The 19,661-nt window shown below is 45.2% G+C and overlaps 1 protein-coding gene across 1 annotated transcript; it reads right to left on the reverse strand.

The window, feature by feature from the left end:
• Positions 1–9,686: 9,686 nt before the first annotated feature.
• foxg1b (forkhead box G1b) lies at positions 9,687–11,572 on the reverse strand. Its single transcript, XM_040179408.2, has one exon. The coding sequence runs from the start codon at positions 11,051–11,053 to the stop codon at positions 9,818–9,820; it is 1,236 nt and encodes a 411-aa protein (XP_040035342.2). The 5' UTR covers positions 11,054–11,572; the 3' UTR covers positions 9,687–9,817.
• Positions 11,573–19,661: the final 8,089 nt, after the last annotated feature.

Consider the following 19,661-nt stretch of genomic DNA (forward strand, 5'->3'; position numbering starts at 1 on the left):
CCAAACTCTCTTTTCCGAGCTTTATACCATTTCTTATATTTGAATCATTCCAAGTGCTTTCTCCTAATTTTATTACCACAAACCCGAAGCGTCACGTTGTACTACTTGTATTTTTAAATGGGCTCAATTCAATATTTAGAGCATGTTTATTGCCTCCAAATGGCTCTCAGCGTAGCGGCCGTGCTACGTGTGCTAACGGAGCCACGCCCAAAGAAGGGGAGACGTTACTCATGACTATTGTGCGATAGAGTGTTGAATGTCGTACTTTGTGATTGCTCTCCACTTCCCACACAAGCACATAAATCATGCGAGTGTTGTTGAGCTCAAACCCGGATCCCTGTCACGCCGCTGATGCGTGCGTCGCTGCTGGAGGCCTTTCTGGCCCGCTGAGGCGTGAACGCCGCAGCGTCGAGGAAGCAGCAGAGACGATGTCTGCAGGCGCATGTTTTGATCTCTGAAATCATCCCTATCAAACAGATTACGGGCGGAAATACCTGACGTGACGGCGGACAAAAGAGGGCCGCGTATCAAGAGGTGCAGTCTGGGGCCGTGATGCACGAGGGAGCAACTTGAACGATGAAAGATGCTTGAGCTCAATGGGCGGAGCGCGGCACCGGCGGCTCTCGTTGTCCCCCCCGTGGTCACGTTGTCCCGTGGAGACAGCAAGGCCGCGAAACAAACACGCGCCTTTTGATTTGAAAGTTCGTTTTCAATATTCAAATTTGGGAGTTACGCCGTGTTTCCCGCCCACGGTGCTGCTCGGCCCGACTCGGCTCACGTTCTGCTTCCTGGGTCCTTTTTTCTCTTTACACCGTTAGTTTACTTCTCAACTGATCGACGAAGCAGTAAAACTCGTGCGACACCGTCTTCGACGGGAGGCTCGCTTACGTGGTTTCAGCGGCCAACACAAACGGAAAAAATGTTTTTGTTTTTTTAATAGGCGGGTTTGTGCGGGATGTCCCGTGGCGATCCCCCCACCGGCCAATCAGTGCTCTGCAGTGCTTTGACTCCGCCCTCGAGTGCACATTCCACCGCGTTGGTTCCACGCAGGGAGTCGCGGAGCCGGGTTCCCGTGTGTAGCGAGCCGAGCTGCCGGTGTGTGATTCATGAACCAGGGGAAGACGATGGTGTAGAATTTCTTTGAAGCAAGTGAACAGAAAGATGACGTTTTTAAAACAACAGACATGTTTGTGAGGTTCACATGTAGGAGAGTTTCCATTCAAACCCGATGATGTTGAGTTGATATACAAAAACAGCTTTTCTAACGAGTTTGACCCTTGCAGAGGAAGAACAGGCCACGATGACATGAAGTCATTAAATGAAGTATTTTGGATTGTTAATGTTTTAATGTGAGGACGGTACTTTTGGCTCTTCGTGCTTCTTTCATTTACTCAATAAGTTTGTTTCTGCTTTGTTTTATCGATATACCGACTTTTCCTCTACAACCAAGCATGGGAACTGTTTTTTTGGAGAATACATTGCGGCATATTATATTATAATATATATATATATATATATAATGTTTGCATTTATTTTGTCAGTGGTGCTCCTCCCTGGTGTTTGGCCCAGCTGTGAATCTCACACAGTACGGAACATTGTAATCTGGTAACTCACTTGTGGATTGATGTTTAGTGCTGAGCTCGAACTTATCGATGAACTGAAGACCAACGCGCTGCTGCGTTTTGAAACATAAATAATACTTCTGAAAACATTCTGAAAATGACAGCGCAGCTTCATCCAAGTGACCGCCATCTATTTGTTCTGTGTCTTCATACGCAACTGTTTCAACTATTTCTGTCAAACTATCGCTGAGCAAAGAGTCTGTGATGAAACCAAAAGGCTTTGTTTTGCAGTTTGTGTAAGCTAAGATTGTACTATTTACAATTTATATGGTTGAATCATCCTTTAAAGATGCGAGATCCCGGAGGGGATGGTCAACAAAGGTCCCACTAGATCAGCCAACGAAGCAATGAGAGGACGTCAGTTTATCCATTTTTATATTTGCCTCATTAGAGAATTAAGAGGATTCGGAGCATTTCAGGATTTGTGTTTGTTTTAAATCTTTCAACTCTGACTGAACTTTAAATTCCCTTGAAGCTTCCTGTTGAATTAGTAGAAATGTCAAGATGCCGTGACCTCTGACCCCAAGCTTCCTTGTCATTGGTAGTTTGAGATGACTTAGTTTTGCAGGTTTTTTCTGTCTCTCCTACAAAATATCTTGATTTGGAAGTCTATAAATACAATTACTACAATAAGATTTAAAAAATATGTACTCGTAGTCTTTACGAGAAGCCTTAATTTATAAATATCTAGTGTCCTCTCAGATCTTCCATGAATTTTAAAGGAGCACTTTGCATAATAAACTGCAATTTGAATTTTGGAAGACTACATCTTTCCGTCCCACTTATCACATAATGAGCAAAGCAATATCATATATTTAGATGCAGTTCTCCGGAAAATGAAGATGAAGCAGTGTGAAGTGTCTTTTTTTGTTCCGTGCAAAAAAGTATTCCAAAATTGATCTTGTTGTTGTTTACATTTATGCAGATCGTATTGGGGGCGTGGCCCCGGAGGGAGGCCCGCTCGCTTGCTTTAACAGTCACTGGTTATTCCACACATTTCATGACCTCGAGTTTTGTCTCTTTAACGCTAATGGTGCGTATGAATGTAACGGGGGCTTTTGGTACATTTGAGCCATGGGGGCTGTGAATGCCTTCCTTCACATGTAATCTCCAGTATGAGGGTTGTTTGTCTCTCTGTCCGATCGGGTTACACGGCAGCATGTTCCCCTAATCACTCACTTTCAGTGCTGCTGAACTAAACTGCTGCTAACGTTAGTCGTTATCGCGCAATAATATTCAGACTGTGATGCTTTATGGAAGAGATTCTGAAGTGGAGACACTCATCAAGAGCATCAAGAAGGCAGACTTTGAATCCCCTTTGGTTCTCTTTTTCAAACCACGGGGCTACAGAAGTTCTAGTCCAGCTTCATCCGTCCAGCGCTCTCTCAAACTGCAGGAACCTGCTTCAGTTTCTGGATCCACAGACGTGACAGCCGACCGCAAGGAGGTCAGAGGTCAGCGTGCATGTTTTATTCACCACTGCGGCTCCAATTGGAAGGAGGTGAGTCTATGTGACTCCCCCCAACAAACTGGGATGATACCATTGTGAGACGGATTATTAAATCCATAAATCAGCTACTCGGACGGAGAGTTTTCTGTCTTATTGTCCAGAATGACTCACTTACAGAAGCAGAATGAAGCTCTCTGATCGGTGTGCTTGCTGGGGGAGGGAAAGCGTCATACATATTTATACATGATGCATGTGTATTTATTAATGGGCTGAAATGTGGAACCTGTATCATTTAATATTCATCGTGCAGACGGGGGGATTTCAATCTTCTACTTCTAAATCTACGATTTTTGCAGAGTTGAGACCCGCTGTTTGATACCTGATGTTTAACAGACACTACTGAGCGATGGCTGCAACATTACCGCCATGTTTTTGTGCACCGTTGGATTTAAACATTAAGGCATTTATTGTGTAAAAAGAAAGTATAGTTCAGCTTGAGCCCGACAGTCAGTAAGAGTCCATCAGCTCCTTGACATCTACATCCTGTCCAGTTTCCAGCTGGTCCGTCCTGAAGGGTTTTAACAGGAGAGCGCTGTGTGTGTGTGTGTGTGTGTGTGTGTGTGTGTGTGTGTGTGTGTGCGCGCGCGCTGACAGAGTGTAAAAGTGAGTTCCTGCAGGGGACAGGACCGGTCCAAACGCTCAATCTCCGTCACTTATCGGTCCTGCAGGGCTCAACATGTCGTCACTGTCAAAAAGAAACGCAGGACTCAAGTCTGCTGATTCACATCTTCTGCTTCCAGAAACTCTTCTGGTCCTCCATGGTGTGTTTCTTTGATTGGCACATTGAGTCGGTAACTTACGTACGTGGGTGTCTCCGTTTTCTGCTACTTTTTATGTCCACGTCACTCTTGTACTTCTGTCACATTATTTGACAGCGCGTAAAGTCAGTAGTTATAATAAAGGAATAATAAATAAATAAAATAATCTGTATTATTCTGAAAAGGTTGGTTGTTTTAAACCAAATGTACAGCCTATCACAGATTAGATTCATCCTATTTTTTTGGCCAACCTTAATTCTCGCTGGTTTTGGGAAACTTGAATTGCTTCAACATCTACAAAACACATAACTTCATCTCTAAATATTCACCAAAGCCTTTCAGTGTTTTGAGGAATAGCATCGAAATAATGAGGTCACTTAGTCCATTGACAACCAAACTAATGAACTACAAAGCCATTCATTGTTTCAGCGGTTTAAGAAAAAAGGCCCCACCTTCAGAAGGTGTTTTGCCTTCAGCTGCTGACTATTGATATGGTTCTACAGACGAGGGGATGAAGGATCCAAAAAGAAGCACAAAGATATTATTGAGTAGCATAAAGCACCATGCGGGAACCATAAAACCACAAAGACGGGCCGTGGTTTTTGGAAGCGGGATCTCCAAGTGGGAGTCCTGCTGGTTTGCTTCCAGTCTGTGGTGGGTGTGACATCACTGGGGAACAAAACCACGTCACCACGCACCCTCCCCCGTCTTCTCGGGCCCGCCCCAGCCGCCGTAGTGGGCTGAATGGTTACGCTGACCTAAATTCTCCCAGAGCGAGTCCTCTTAAAGCTGCAGAGACAGACTGAGGAACTGAGACGGATTGCAGACTGAGACCACGAGACAGACCGGTGGACGAGCATAGACACGGACTGTGACTGGATGAGAGCACGGGCAGAGACCGAGAGACGGAAAAGACAGACCGGACGGAGCCTGGACAAAGACAGAGGCTGACAGAAAAGGGACTGGGACACACACGGACAGATACACACTGACAGGGGCTGAGAGACAGACGGATGGACAAGGAGAGACTCAGAGACAGAGATGAGAACGCGGGCAGAAAAGAGAAGGACAGACTGGGCAGAGGCTGACAGCACTGAGACAAAGACAGAGACTGACAGACATACTGGGAGACACACAGACAGACACACTGACAGGGGCTGAGAGACAGACAGATGGAAAAGCATGGACAGAATTGAAGACGGACATGAGAACAGACTGAGAAAAGGACGGAAAGACAGAGACTGTGACAGACAAAGACATGGACAGACAGACAAATGGACGAGCAGAGACAGGGATAATAACACGGACAGAAAAAGAAAAGGACGGACCAGCAGAGACAGACAAACACGCAGAGACACTATTATTATAACTATTTCACCACTTCTTCTTCTTGTCTTTGACGTGTTTTATAACTTACCACAAAACTTCTTTAATAGTAGTATTATTTTTTTCAATAACTTATTGTGCAGATCATGAAACATGTTTTACACGACCGGTAATTCAAATCTTGATTTGTTTATTTTATTTTCTCATTCATTGTCCATTATAATAAAGTGGTTGGGCTGTCTTATAAGTACATTTAAACACGGTTTCTTAAATCAAAAAATATAAATCACATTTCTATTGAATGGACCATTGGCACATTTGTGTCTTTATTGTAACTCCAATATTTCTACAACCATGGAAGGACTTCAAGCCATTATAGGAATATTAAATGTGTATTGTACTGGTTTAAACTTAATTTCGGATAATTCAAAACATTTACAACACTTTCATGTATTAAATGTTGTGCCACTGAGACCGGAAACAGCCTCATCATAACTTATTATGAGAGTCTTACAGAAAGCTGCACACAACAAAGAAATTTATGATGATCCAAAAAACAGATAAAAATAACAGATAAAGATAACCGATAACTCGTCCGACAATCAAGTCTGAAGATAAGGAATCAAACTGCAGAACGAAGGCCTCTAAATATCTAACAAAAGATAATATTGTGACACTTTTCCAAACTGACGTCCTATTATCAACTGAAAAATACAAAGCTATGAAAAGATAATAGTCTGAGTCTGGTCCTGAATGAGTAGTTTGTATTAAGGGGAAGAGTCAGACACCAAAAACGCAACAAGGATACGTGAAGCTTTCAACCTTTAATATAAATCATCCTGCAAGTAAACCTAAAATTCTAATTAAGTGTTCTGATGAAAAAGTCCATTAATTCATGATGCAATTGTTTCCTAAGTAAAGCACAGCATAAAATATGCTGCAATATATTTACCGGCAATAAAAGTTATTTTTAAAAGTCTTCTGTAATAAAAGTTACCTTTAAAAAAGTAAAATAGTACGTAATTAAAAGGCTTCCATTAATCAAAACCACATGCCCTTCAGGCAAATATGGATAAAAGAAAAATGCAAATACAAAACAATAAACAAAATGCCAAAAAAGTCTATTAAAAGAAATAAGTTAAATGAATTATCAGGACTTGGAGGAGAAATTGGTTCTGGTTCTGTAAAAGTAATTGTTCTTATTTAAAAGAAGAAAAAGTAATTATCAGTATTTTTAATAACATTTCAAGAGCGTAAGGTTTTCATTCCTCTTCACATCATCAGGCAGAAACTCTGCGTCGGGTTATTTCATCATTTTTAATCAAGTTTAGTTTTTCTGAAAATCAAACAAACGAACAGACAGCAACAAAAACAAACGGTACAGACTTTGTACAAGTGAACACTAACAACACAAGTGGGAAAAAAAGAAGGAAAACGTAAAAAAAAATGTACAAAACCAAAATGAAAAACAGTGACATGGTGCAAATTCAAAAAAACTCAACCTGTATCAGTTTGCAACAGTTTGTCTTCTTCTGCAATCTCTTAATACCATAATTCAATATTTAATTTTTTTTGTGCTTTTTAATTTTACCCCCCCACCCAAAAAGTGTGGTCTACTAGTATGTAAAATGTGTGTGTGTGTGTGTGTGTGTGTGTGTGTGTGTGTGTGTGTGTGTGTCAAGGTCAGCGTCTGTTTGGGCTTTAGGAGGCTTTTATTTTGGTCCGAGGTTGCATAAGTATTTTCTGCCTTTCACGGTAAAGAATAGCAGTAAAATGGGTAGAAAGCAGCTTGTGTTTGCTGTCATGCTCAGCTGTTTGAAATATCAACAGAAACATTCACAAGGAGTCATTGAGATCAATTAGAACTAAAACCAACATGCGGGTTGTTTAAAGTCCAAAGATTTTACTTATTTATGCAATAAAAGGCCCCAAACTGAATTAATAATCAATTTATTCAACAATGCAGTTTAATATTATCAACAGTACCAGTGGATTTTAGCCTTAAGTTTAAACTTAAACCTCTAACAAGTAGAATAATTCACATAGAAATGTCCTTTTTTGCATCTCTGAATTTTCATTTTTTTAAATATTGACATTTTATTGATGAACGGGCATCACAAGCAACCCTTTTTTTTAGAAATCAACATCATCTGCAGCATCATGTTCTGTACCGGAACTTCTGTTTGCTTTTGTTTTTTGCAATGGGAACGTTTATTTGATCCGGATTGTTTTTCAGAGCTCACTGACCTGAGATCTGTGGACGGACCGTTCAATAACGCAGTGATCGATGCTTTATTGTCAAACGCTGCTCATTCGCTGTGCTTATGGAAGAAAAAAAACAGCACGAACAAGAGGATATTTCTTCTAATGCAGTCACAGGATTCTGTCCCCTTTGTCTAGAATTATGTTCGTAAACAGCCAGGAAGAGATCTATATTTCATTTGTTCATTTGATTTGAAGTGTGGGCTATAATACTGAGTAGGAAAAAGTAATGCAACTCTACAAATTAGAATCATTGTTGTTATTGTTTCATTAGTTTATGTCATGTCATTCATGTGAATACTGACTAACTTGCACCAAATGATAATTGCATTGAATAATTGAAAGAAAAAGTCAGTTTGAGCCCAAAAAAAAAGAAAATTCTCATAACCACCTCCAAATGAACATGACTGAAGAAATGCATATAATATTCAGTACGTTAATTTATGTTCTAAAATTAACCAGAATTCTTGCAACAAATGAAATAAAGTTAAAATCAAGTTTGAACAAAGCAAAATGAGACAGAAATATGTTTCACCTTTAACACCGTCTTGTCTCTTCACTAAATGCTCCGTTTCCTTTATATCGGCACAAGAAACATGAATGAACATCAGATTGCCCCCCCCCCGGAAGTCAGCTGATGCAGGTTTCCGGGCGCCATTGAAGCCCGAGTGGTGTTTGTTGGATTATTTCGGGATATTGTAGCAGGAGGCTGAAAACCTCCTCAGTGTGCTGATTTATATTTAAATAAGTTGACGGACTCCTCTGCTTTAAGAGACCCTCAAAAATATAACCAAACCCCCTTCAGCCAATTGCATTTAAATTAAATTAAGCTTAAACTGAGTCATCTGTGGTGGAAGTGAATGAGAAGCGAAGGTGAAGCACAAACATTTTATCCAGCTGGTATTTCCAACAATGAGTCATAATCATTCAAATGCATGTTTTTCTTTTCAGTCTCTAACACAAACATGGTATTTTGGATGGATGGTATTTTGGAGATACGCGTTTTTCAGCTGTGTATGTGTGTATTTGTGTTGTTGTGTGTGTGTGTGTGTGTGTGTGTGTGTGTGTGTGTGTGTGTGTGTGTGTGTGTGTGTGTGTGTGTGTGTGTGTGTGTGTGTGTGTCTGCGCGTGTATCAGGAGCCGCTCCGTTTGTTTCTCCCCCCCCCCCCCGCCGGAAAACTGCATGAAATACTGTGCGGAGTCCACTTTAAAAATGTCCCCGGAAACAGTAGCAGGTCAGCTGGTCCTTCAAAGCGGAATGGGGAATAAATTGTAGTTTTTTAAATTTTTTATTAATGAAATAGTTTGTACAGCGGCTCTGAGTGCACATGCGCAGGAGTGTTTACGCTCATACTGCCCTGTGCACACACACACACACACACACACACACACACACACAGGCCTAATCGAACCGAGACTGAGTGAAGTGAAGAGGACAATCTGGGATTTGACGATGAACGGAAAACATACAAAAATTCGTGTTAAAACCGCGTTGTTTTGCATAATAATAATAATAAAGAGTATTATTCCAAAAACATTTATATCCAATGAAATGTATAGCACTAAAAACTAGTAAGGGCTCAACTAGATCCCTGCTGTATTGGAGAGTGCGTTTTATTTTTAGTTTATTATTATCTTGGAAGGCGATCTTCACATTCAGCATTTTTCTTGATTATTTGATTATTATTTTTATTGTTATGCCTGTCCGGGGTCAAACCTGAGTATATATATGATTTGTAGGCTTGTTTCCTCTGAAAACCCCTGATTGTTTCTGCTGATTTTAAGGCTTAACTTATTCATTGTTAACTTATTCAAAGGTTTTGATTGTCATTGTTCCTCCTTGATTGTCTCAAAATTCATAAATAATTATTAACCCTGTATGTCCTGTTTCACCCCCCCCTCCCATTTTCCTCAATACTGATAAGTATACACTGACAAATAGAATTTAAATACATTGTACAATAAATACAAAACATAAATAAAAGACTCAAACCAAGTACTGAAAATCTTTGTACAAGATATAAATAGCTTGAAATATACTTAAAGCGTTACCTTTGGCAAGTCTAGTTTACAGTTGTACAACCCGCGGGTAACAAAAGTTTGTCCCTTTTTTTCAAACAATTTCCAAAAGAATCCTTAAAAATAAACCCGTTACTCTTCGGGGTGAAATATGGCCCAAAAAAAACAAAGGTTCACTTCATATATATCTTTTGTGTTCAATAATTGATATTTACCACTTATTATTTCCCCGTAACATGACGTCTCTTGTGCGTCCTCGTCCCGGTGCCATCCTCTGTTTAGAGGTGGAGATGGGAGGGAAGGGGAAGGAGAGGAGGGGGTCAGTTTAGGAAAGCGTTTGGAGTCACCCTCTTTTGATGGGAAAGCACCCCGGGGAACCCCGCGGACATGCCCGGGGAGAAGGCCGATAGGGAGCTATTTCTGAGGGAGTCCGACAGCAGCGACTGCGGGGAGCTGCTGGTCGCCAAGCTGCCGAAGCCCTGCGCGCTCTGCTGGAGGTGCGACGGATGAGGACCGCCCGGTCCCCCTCCCGGTTGCCCCGGGGCCGCTGCGTGTTGGCTCCCCGGGACGAAATAGCCGCCGCTCTGCCCGGACAGCAGCCCGACCGGCGACGTGCTCATCCCGTAACCGTTCGTCAGGCCCAGCGCGCCCGCGGCCGACCCGCCGAGAATGGAGCGCCCCAGGTCCCCGTTGCTCAGCGGCTCCACCCCGGGCAACAGAGAGCCGTAGCCGGCCGCCTGGTTCAAAAACCCGGGCGAGGAGCCGTTGTAGTGCGGGTGGTGGTGGTGGTGGTGGTGCAGGGAGAGGAAGGGCGAGATCTGCCAGTACAGCGGGTTGCTCGCCCGCTCGTTAATCCCCAAGCCGAGAGGAGCGAAGCGCAGCCCGCGCTTCATGGCCAGCTTCCCCCGGGAGGTGGCGGAGCGCCTGCGGAGCTTCCCGGTCGTCCCTCCGATGAAAACGTCATCGCTGCTGGGGTCCAGCATCCAGTAGTTGCCCTTCCCCGGGTCGTCGTAGTGCCGCGGCACCTTCACGAAGCACTTATTGAGGCTGAGGTTGTGCCGGATGGAGTTCTGCCAGCCCTGCTTGTGTTCCCGGTAGTACGGGAAGTTTTTCATGATGAACTCGTAGATGCCGTTCAGCGTGAGCCGCTTCTCGGGGCTCTGCCGGATGGCCATCATGATCAGGGCGTTGTAGCTGAACGGAGGTTTGTCGTATTTCCCGTTTTTCCCGCTGTTATTGCCGCTAGTGTTCTGCTCCGGGGCGGCTTTGGCGCCCTCCTCCTCCTCCTCCGCCTCCTCCTCCTCCTCTCCCCCCTGCTCCTCCTTGGCCGGCTTCTCGTGGTCCAAACCCGGAGCCGCGGGGTCCACCTCCGGCGGGTCCAGCGACTTCTCCGAGTCGGAGCCCGGGGTTGGAGAGAAGCTCCCTGGGACGCAAACGACCGCGGCGGCGGCGGCGGCGACGTGGTCCGGTCTGTCGCACTTTGACGGAAGCAGGAGGCTCTTGATACTGAAGGAGGAGGACCGGTGGACGGTCGGCGGGTCTTTTACATCCTCCATGCCCGGTGGCGGCTCTCCCGAAAACGAGGAATAAATGATAACAATAAAAAAATAAAATAATAATAATAACAACAACTCCGAGCTCCTCCACCTCCGTTATCCGGGCTGGAAACGAAAGAGAGACAGAGAGGAGAGAGAAAGCAGGGTCAGGATGAGAGATGCATGGATGGACGAGTGGAGAGAGAGAATAGAGAGGAGGGAGAGAGAGGGGGGAGAGAGAGAGAGAGAGAGAGAGCGCGTGGTCTCTCGATGTAGAGAAATTAGTAATTAAGGAGGTTCCGACTCGCAGTTACATCACGGAGAGGAGGAGCTCCTTCAACTTGCCGATTTTATTATTATTCTTCCTCTCCGTCCTCCCGTCTCCAAAGTGCGACTCCTTCGACCTTTGGCGTCATTTCTATCTGCTCTCTGTAAGCCGTCTCCTTTCGGTATTTACGCGCGTGCGCCTCAACCTAAAGTCGTTCATGTGACCGCGCCGTGCGTCGCGTACCCTTCCTCTCCGCGCGCACGTGTGCTCAAAATCCCATTCCGAGATTGTGCGTAAAAGCGCACGTCTCCGTGCGCGCCCCCCCCCCCTCTCGTGCCCGTGCGTAAGAGCTCTGGGACTCCGCGGCTTTGTTTTCTCAACGACGGTAACAGTTTGAGTTCATGTCGGCAAACACAGACGCGCACGCTCAGTGTGCGCTCATGTGTGTGGTTTAGGGGAGAGAGGAGGGGGAGGAGGGGGGCGGGGGGGGAGGCGGGGGGACGCAGCGAGCTCGCCGCTATCGTGTACTCATAACAATCATTCTGGAAACACACACACACACAGACACACACGCACACACACACCCAGAGGCGGCGGGTCGGACGCTGTGACCGGAGCGCCTCCCTCCGGCAGCATTCGGCACTGCACACCACGCGGGCCGCTTTATTCTCTGACCGGTGTGTGCAACCAAACTGTTAATGACAGTATAACATGTAATATAGGAAGAGTAATAGTAATAATGATACCTATTGGGGGGTTGTATATTGTAATCCAGCTTGTTCTGCAGAATGTCCCTTAATAAAACTGTTTTTGCTGCATGAAATGATTCATATTCTCTATCATCTTGGTCCAGATCTTAAGTGAAGCTAAAGCGTGTTAAAACTGACTCAAAGAGGTGTTATTGCGGCCATTGAAGGCACTGGAGTCATTTTACTTCTACAGTACGACTCAAATTACACTTGTCTTTATACAGAACTCTACGTTACATGAAAATGAAATGGGGAGTTTTTAATCTTTTAAAATTATAATGTATTTAATAAAACATTAATTCTGTCAAAACATCATTCTGTCGTATAATTTTCCGTGTCTAAAACATGTATGTATGTATCACTCTGTCTGTGGGAAGAACAAAAGGTGAATTTCAAAAATAGAAAAATAGAGTCTGCAGGGCCGTCCTCTGCGCTGACCGCTCGTTGTGAATCACTACCACCGCTTTTTCTGCCCCAATGCACATTATAATCACTATTATTTCACCCTGCCTGGAAAAAAGGCTCCAGCTCTGCGTGTGTGTGTGTGTGTGTGTCGCCCACAAAGGGTGTTGTGCTCACACTGACGCCTCAATTCTGCCACTGATAATGAAGCACGTTCACAATGAATTCATTTGACTCATTTGGTGCCGTCGAGTGACTTCCATTCTAACGATAGGAAGGAGGCTTTGGTCTGAGCTGGTAATATATTTGGACCTGGTCAATGGTGACCGGAGCTTCCGCACACTGTGCCACCTGCACATCGGTGACTGACATCCACACGATTCACACACACTCGGGGGGGGTTAAGCGCCTTGCCCAAGGACACACCGACGTGCAGATTAGCGGGGCAATCCTTCGATTGGAGGACGCCGCTGCTCTCCAACCGCCCAGCGCATCCACGTGAACAGGCCTCATTTAGGTTGGTGGTTATTGTCCCCGAGTTGGAATGAACGGACGTAAGGCTCGGAGGTCAACGGGAGCTCTGGGCAACTGGCTTTGTAATTGCTTTTCGTTGTTATTCATGTGTCACATTATCAGCGGTGAAAAACATTTGAAATCCATTTAATTTCAACACATTCGTTCTGTTCTCTTAATTCCACTTTTTTTTTTGAGCTAGCAGATTTTACATTCGCCAACACGCACTGAGCTCTGTGATCGTTTGTTTACAGTCACCACAGATTTTGTATGACAACAGAGCTCCAATCCAGATTACCCCAAACCCCTCCCAGCCCCCCCTATCCCCCCCCCCCCCCCCCCCCCTCACACACACACGCACAACGGTCTTCCTCCTCCAATCTGCCATATTAAATCTCTGCTGTGTTTGTGTACCAGATGGTGTTTCTGTTTACCTGAATCTGAACCTCCAACAAAGGCCGTTTGGGCTGCGTTCACAAGCACGCGGACACCCACACACACACGTTGGTGCACTACAGTTCATTTTGACTTCCCCTGACTAGTCGGGGATTATTAACGACATTTCAGATGCTCTCACTTGCAGTTTTAATATCCAAATGAAGAGGTTTAGATAATCTGGATGAACTGGGTTAATGTTATTAGCACTCGGAAATGACGTTAAATAGTAATCCATCAGAATGTTTAACCACAGTTTGATGACAAAAATTGAGCCGGGTTCAACTTTTTCACAACGTTGCCTAATGGGACACTGATCAGTGTTTCAAAATGAAACGACTACAATCAGTTTAAACAACTTTTATTTGATGACATGTTAGTCTGCAGCTCTGTGTGACCTGACGACTAACATCCGGATGGTCAGCATATTCTTTAGCATGTTTGCAAACATAGCTTAGCATGTTTACATGCTAACATGCACCGCGGTCATTAGTTTAGCAGGAAGAGGTGCCAAACGTTGGATTGTTTCAGCCTCTGAAGACGTGTTCATCTTTCCCTTGTAGCGTTTCTAGCCTGTGTGTCTGCCGGACAGATTTCTGCGGCTTTGAAGCTACAAACTTGTCACGATGGATCCTCCCGCCGGGTTTAACGAGGGAAATCTCCTCGGTTCAGACGGTTTCAGTGACGCTGTCAGTTTTTCCGCTGGTCGAGTTCGCCACCAGCTGCACAGATTACAGAACTGTTGCCAAAACAGCAAAAGTATTCATGAGGAGCTTTTGGGAGTTAGATGATCGGGAGTCTGGTCTCACAAAACATGACCTTGGCTGACTCCCGGTTCACTCGCCCGGTGTCACGCGCAGAAAACCCCCGATGAAACCTCCCAGCTTTCGTTGGACCACGTTCCCTCTCCGGGCCGACAGCGCGCTGCTCCTCCGCGCTGCAGGAGCCAACTGCTGTTTCCCGGGAGGTGAATTCGCCTCAAAGGTCCTTTCATCGATTCCTCCTGTTACATCTGATTAAGTCATCCAGGAGAGAAGACTGGAGGATCCAGCTCATAATAATCTGTGAATAACACAACTGTGTTCGGTGTGTAGTTCCAGATAGCACCAGTATGGTGACGGTTTCAGCTTCATGGCTGCATTAATTGCAATAATTCTCGTGAAATAAAACACACGTAAGATGTACTAGATTTCAGTTTTACGGATTGCTGATTCAATTTGTGCTTTTAAGGCACCTTAAAACCAGTCAGGCAATCCTCACGCGTGTGTGTGGTGTTGATAAATCATGAATCTGCATATAAAATAAAGATTTCACAAGCACCCACGCGCATGTGGAGCGAGGGCTACATGTGTAAGAGGAGCTAACGGAGCGAGGCTTTAACACTTGAAGGATTACAGACTCAGTTCCCACCGACACCAGCTGGTTCTTACATTTTTTCTTGCACCCTGGATATGTTTTGTCAGCTCTTATGAAATCCTCCAACAAACTGCACGCACGCCACTTCAAACAGGACGTACAGCCCGAGCACTGATTTGTGTTAATTTCTGTGGCTTAAAGAAACTGTTTGATGAACATCTACAGAGATGATGTGACCGGTCGTGTGTGTTCATGTGGATCCGTGAGCGAGTGAGCGAGTGAGTGCTAAAGGACCTCTTGTGACTCACAAAGACACCTTTTATTTCCTGCTTGATGTTTCCATTGACTGCCTGCTCCTCACTCGCTGCTCCCGAGCGGTTTGGCAGGGAAGTGATGAACGAGTGAGGGCCTCTCCTCCCCTGTGACTTCGGCTAACTGCTGATGGAGCTGCCAGCACACACACTGCTGTAGCAACTTAGCCGAGGGGGGCAAACAGCTTGGTGAGTTTAATTTGGGTTTTTTTTGGCAAGATTATATGAGGGGTATTATGGTGCTTTGCACCAATAGCTTTTATACGTTCGTATTAAACGCTATGCACTTATCACGACCCGGCTGCCGCGCGCAGACAGAATGGTTGTTGGCGTGATTGTGCGACAAATCTTTGGGCCGATCGCCTGCTGACATCGCTGCATGTTTTCAAGCATCGAGTCTGACAGCTGAGAGCAAACAAGTGTCCCTCTCATCACGTTTCTCAAGATCTCAATTCTGCTTTTAAACAAACATTTATCTGCGGAACACGCGCGCGTGGTCACAATATCGAGTGTCGTCGAAGGGATTCGGAGGCCCGTTCGCTGCTTCGTGAACCGGGAACTCCGTGTCGAGGGATTCGTCAATAGTTTGCTGGAAACTGTGATGAGATGTGACAGCCTGTCGGTCAGCATGAAGCATCGGCAGCGTTGTTTTTCAAGCGTGAGCCGGCGCCCCCGATCTCGACAGCCGTACCTTTGACCTCGTGCCGGGTCTTTGGTCGACCCCTGTCATCGCAGTTTTGGAGGTTGAGCGGTCCAAACGGCGGCCGCCGTCACCTGCTGGATTTCTGAGGACGCTTTCTATTCGGAAAATAACTTTCAACCCTGATTTTGTTTACTTTGCAGGTACCGATGCTGCTCTGTCAAATTGTGAATAGGCTGTGACAGATATGACCGCATAATCAGCGAGCTGCATCATATTTGCTTAAGGGCCTGGACATGATCCAGCTCGAGATGGTTCAAAGTTGAAACCCAACTGTTCTGGGAAGAGCAGGCGGGAGTCTCAGCGGCGGAAGGAGGACGGTGGAATGGACTTACTTCCTGTCAGAGCAGGTTAGGAGCGAGGCGGCCGTACTGTACCGCGATAACTCCCTCTGGAGAGTTACAGCGCAGGGAGGAGATGGATCCCGGTCCTCCACGCCGGCGATATTATTACAGCCGCAGCCGTTACACCGAGAGACGCCAGACTAAATCAGGCTGACTCGCCAGCAGCCACGGGGTCATGCACAGTTCAGGGCTAATAATAGCACCCAGCGCAAAGACGAGCCGCTGAACACACAAACACACACACACACATCGCTCCGCCAATACAACAAGTCTTTAAGCAACGCAACAAAATACAAGCAGAAGAACATGCATACATGCAACACCCAGAAAGATGTACCACACACGCACACTACAGTAAAAGGAAACACGTACATACTCGTCATTGAGAGAAGGAGGAGGGGGAGATGAGCGCCGGAGGAGGAGGAGGAGGAGGAGGAGGAGGAGGAGGAAGGCCTGCTTGGCACCCATGTTGCCACGAGGCAGAAAGACAACAAAGCGTCCGTTACAAATCAAAACATTCCCTTGATTCATTCTGGGACGTCTTACTTTCCTCCTGCCTGCCTCCCTTGCTCCCTCTCCAGTCCTCCTCCTTCTACCCCTTCACTCCCCCCCCCCCCCCTCTCTCCCTCCCTCTGTGGTGTGTGAGAGACTCACACACTGACCTACATTGGTAAAACAGTGATGAAATTGAGGGCTTGCGCGGTGTGCGGTTGGTCAGTGGGTGAAAGGGTCCGTTTGTTTTGCGCACCGGGCGTTTGCGCATTGCATCTGTTAGTATTTGTGGGGTATAGGAGGATGCGCGACACGCGGCGTGTGGCAGCATGTGGAGCCCGGCTGGGTGTCTGAAGGAGGCCTGCTGCCGTGGTGACCTCACCAGGGTCGTGGCTTTTTTGTTGTAACATATTAAGGGAATACTTTGACATTTTCTCAGCCGTACGCAGCCGGGGTCAGAATGCGCTTAGCGTAGCTTAGCAGAAAGCCTCGCCGTAATTAGCATTGTTGAAAGAAATCCATCCCCACGATGCATTTTGTTTGTTTAATCCACAAAATGCGAAAGAGACTCTGGGATTCGTCCTCCAGCTGCAGATATTTATCAAACTATTATTTAGTGTTTATGTGTCATGACACATATTCAACAACGCATCACCCAGTTAATGTGGCACACATGCACTTTACCCTCTATGTGCCTCCTGGCTGCTCATTCAGCTTTACACAAAATATACGCTAATTATGTATTCAAACCAAAGATAAATAATACATATCGTCTGACTCAATCCATAAATATTCAAATCTAAATATACACAAACAGCGTGTTATGCGTATAAATTGATAATTTGGAAGTTAAAACATTCCTATTTAATTGGATTGTACTTATTTTTAATACAAACAGGTTTTCTAAAATTATGCCTGCATTGACTGACATTTAAGAAAACAGTATCAACCACTTTTTAAGTGTTAACATTTTGCACAAAATATGCATCCAACAGGAGATTTTAAATAAGCTCCAGCGTGTTTCTTGCACTGTTGTTATTCTGCAGCTCGTTGGCCGTTCCTCGTCTTCTTCTTATGCAATTTGCCATCTGACACGCACGTGTTCTGTGATTAGCCGCGTTCCTGATGCTGTCGACTCTGAAGCGACTCGAGGTGTTCCTCACGGGCCGGCGTTCAAAAAAAAAAAAAAAAACGGATTAACGGGTCAGTTTAGCGAAGTTCATCCAGGGTTCAGATTCCAGTTCAAACAGAGTTCAGCAGGCCGGGGACGGAGAGGAGGAGGCAGAGCCGCTCTGCTGGAAAACAGATTCAAACACCTAAAGAGAGAAGAGAGAGAAGCGTTCAACGGGGAATTTAAAACCAGCATTAGTATTTTTTGAATGCGTGTGTGCTTCAGAAATGCTCTTTCCATCAAATGCCATTCAAAGACTCTCTGACAGGAAGGCTGCTGTTGGCTGTTGCTCTCCTCGCTTACAAAGAAATACCGAAACAAGTAAAACAGAGAACGAACCATCTGAGAGGTTGCGTGAGGATGCATTTTACAAGATGACTGGTTGAAATTCAAATTTTTGAAAAATGGCTTTTATGAAAATCAGTACAACAAGAACTCCAGGATTTGAATTTGTTTTGTTAAATTACAAATAAAAGTATTTAACAGAAATGTAGATAGTCCAAAGCTCATGTTTTTGGATTGTGGGAGAAACTTGATCATCAAGAAAAAATAATTAAATAATGCGATTAATAAAAGGTGATTTAGAGTTACCAATAGCCTGAAGTGAATGCCGTAGCAGGAGTGAAGAGGACTTTGTCGTCGTGACTTTACGATCGGTGTATATTGAGTGGAAGGTTGGGACGAAGAGGGGTGACGTCACCGTGTAGGGAACGTTTTATTTTCATTTTTAAAACCACAGACATAAAAAGCACATCATCATCATCATCATCACCATCGCGTTCGTCAGAGTCTCGCCTCTCCCATTTGGATCAAATCAAATGTTAGTTTAAACTGTCTAGTCTGCACGCCTGCCGATCACCATGGCAACCAGTGACTCTGAGCCACCAAATCGACGATGTGCACGGGACTTATATTGTCTCTTTAATGACCTTTGTGTTTGGAAAGGTATATTGCTCCTGCGATGTAGACGACGATACCACACAGAGGCATCAAACGCTTCAATGTCAGCTGCAGGAGACGCTGATCACATCCTTTAATTTCCCAAATGTAACCTGGAACCTGGATGAGTTACAGTTCATATTTCATCATCATCCACCTCCCCCCCGTCATGTTAATCCCATTCTGACGGCCCTTATGTAACACTGCCGCATTTATCTGCTAGAGTGATGAATGAAAGCACAGGGGAATGATGCCAAATCAAAACCTCGTGAGGGTGAGGGGGGGTTGCAGGTACGGAGTCAACAGGTTGACTCACCTGGTCCATCACAGCGCCTCTGAGTGTCGGGGGTTCCCTCCTCCAATCAAACAAAATACGTGACGGTTAAACATCGTTCAGTTCAGCTTCTTGAAGGAAACCCCTGCTGGTGGTGACTGAGCTCACTAATAAACTGGTTTTGATCGAGATAAAGATTTGTTTATATTGAGTGTGTTAGCACCCTCCATCCTCAACACACACACACACACACATTCATCCTGTGTCTTGTTTGGACTCTGAGGAGTCAGACACCAACTGACCGGACAAATGTTCTTTTGCTTTTTCTCAAACAGCCGCTGGCCAACAATCACCCGCGTGAGTGTGTGCGCGGCGCGCGTCTGTGTGTGTGTGTTTTGAATGTGTGCGTCGGTTGTTGACCCCCCCTCCAGGTCTGTGTGTATTGTAGCGGCCCACTGCTCCTGTGTCCTTTGATTAAGGTCAATTTGGTAACTGCAGTTGGCAACACACGCGCGCACAACATGTACGTACAGTTCTGCTCGTCCGCCCTCAGTGAATGTGTGACATTCAAGGACGCTTGATATGTTCTAACAAGATCGCACGCCTGGGCTTTAAATAAAAACTCAGTACATCAACCACACGACGCTTCGTTAAGACCTCCACCTCGTTAGGTGA

Source organism: Gasterosteus aculeatus, chromosome 6, assembly GCF_964276395.1.
Source record: "Gasterosteus aculeatus chromosome 6, fGasAcu3.hap1.1, whole genome shotgun sequence".
In the NCBI taxonomy this organism is placed as follows: Eukaryota; Metazoa; Chordata; class Actinopteri; order Perciformes; family Gasterosteidae; genus Gasterosteus; species Gasterosteus aculeatus.

What these genes read in the sequence shown, in the direction of transcription:
- foxg1b (XM_040179408.2), bottom strand. Translation starts at nt 11,053, where the DNA reads ATGGAGGATGTAAAAGACCCGCCGACCGTCCACCGGTCCTCCTCCTTC.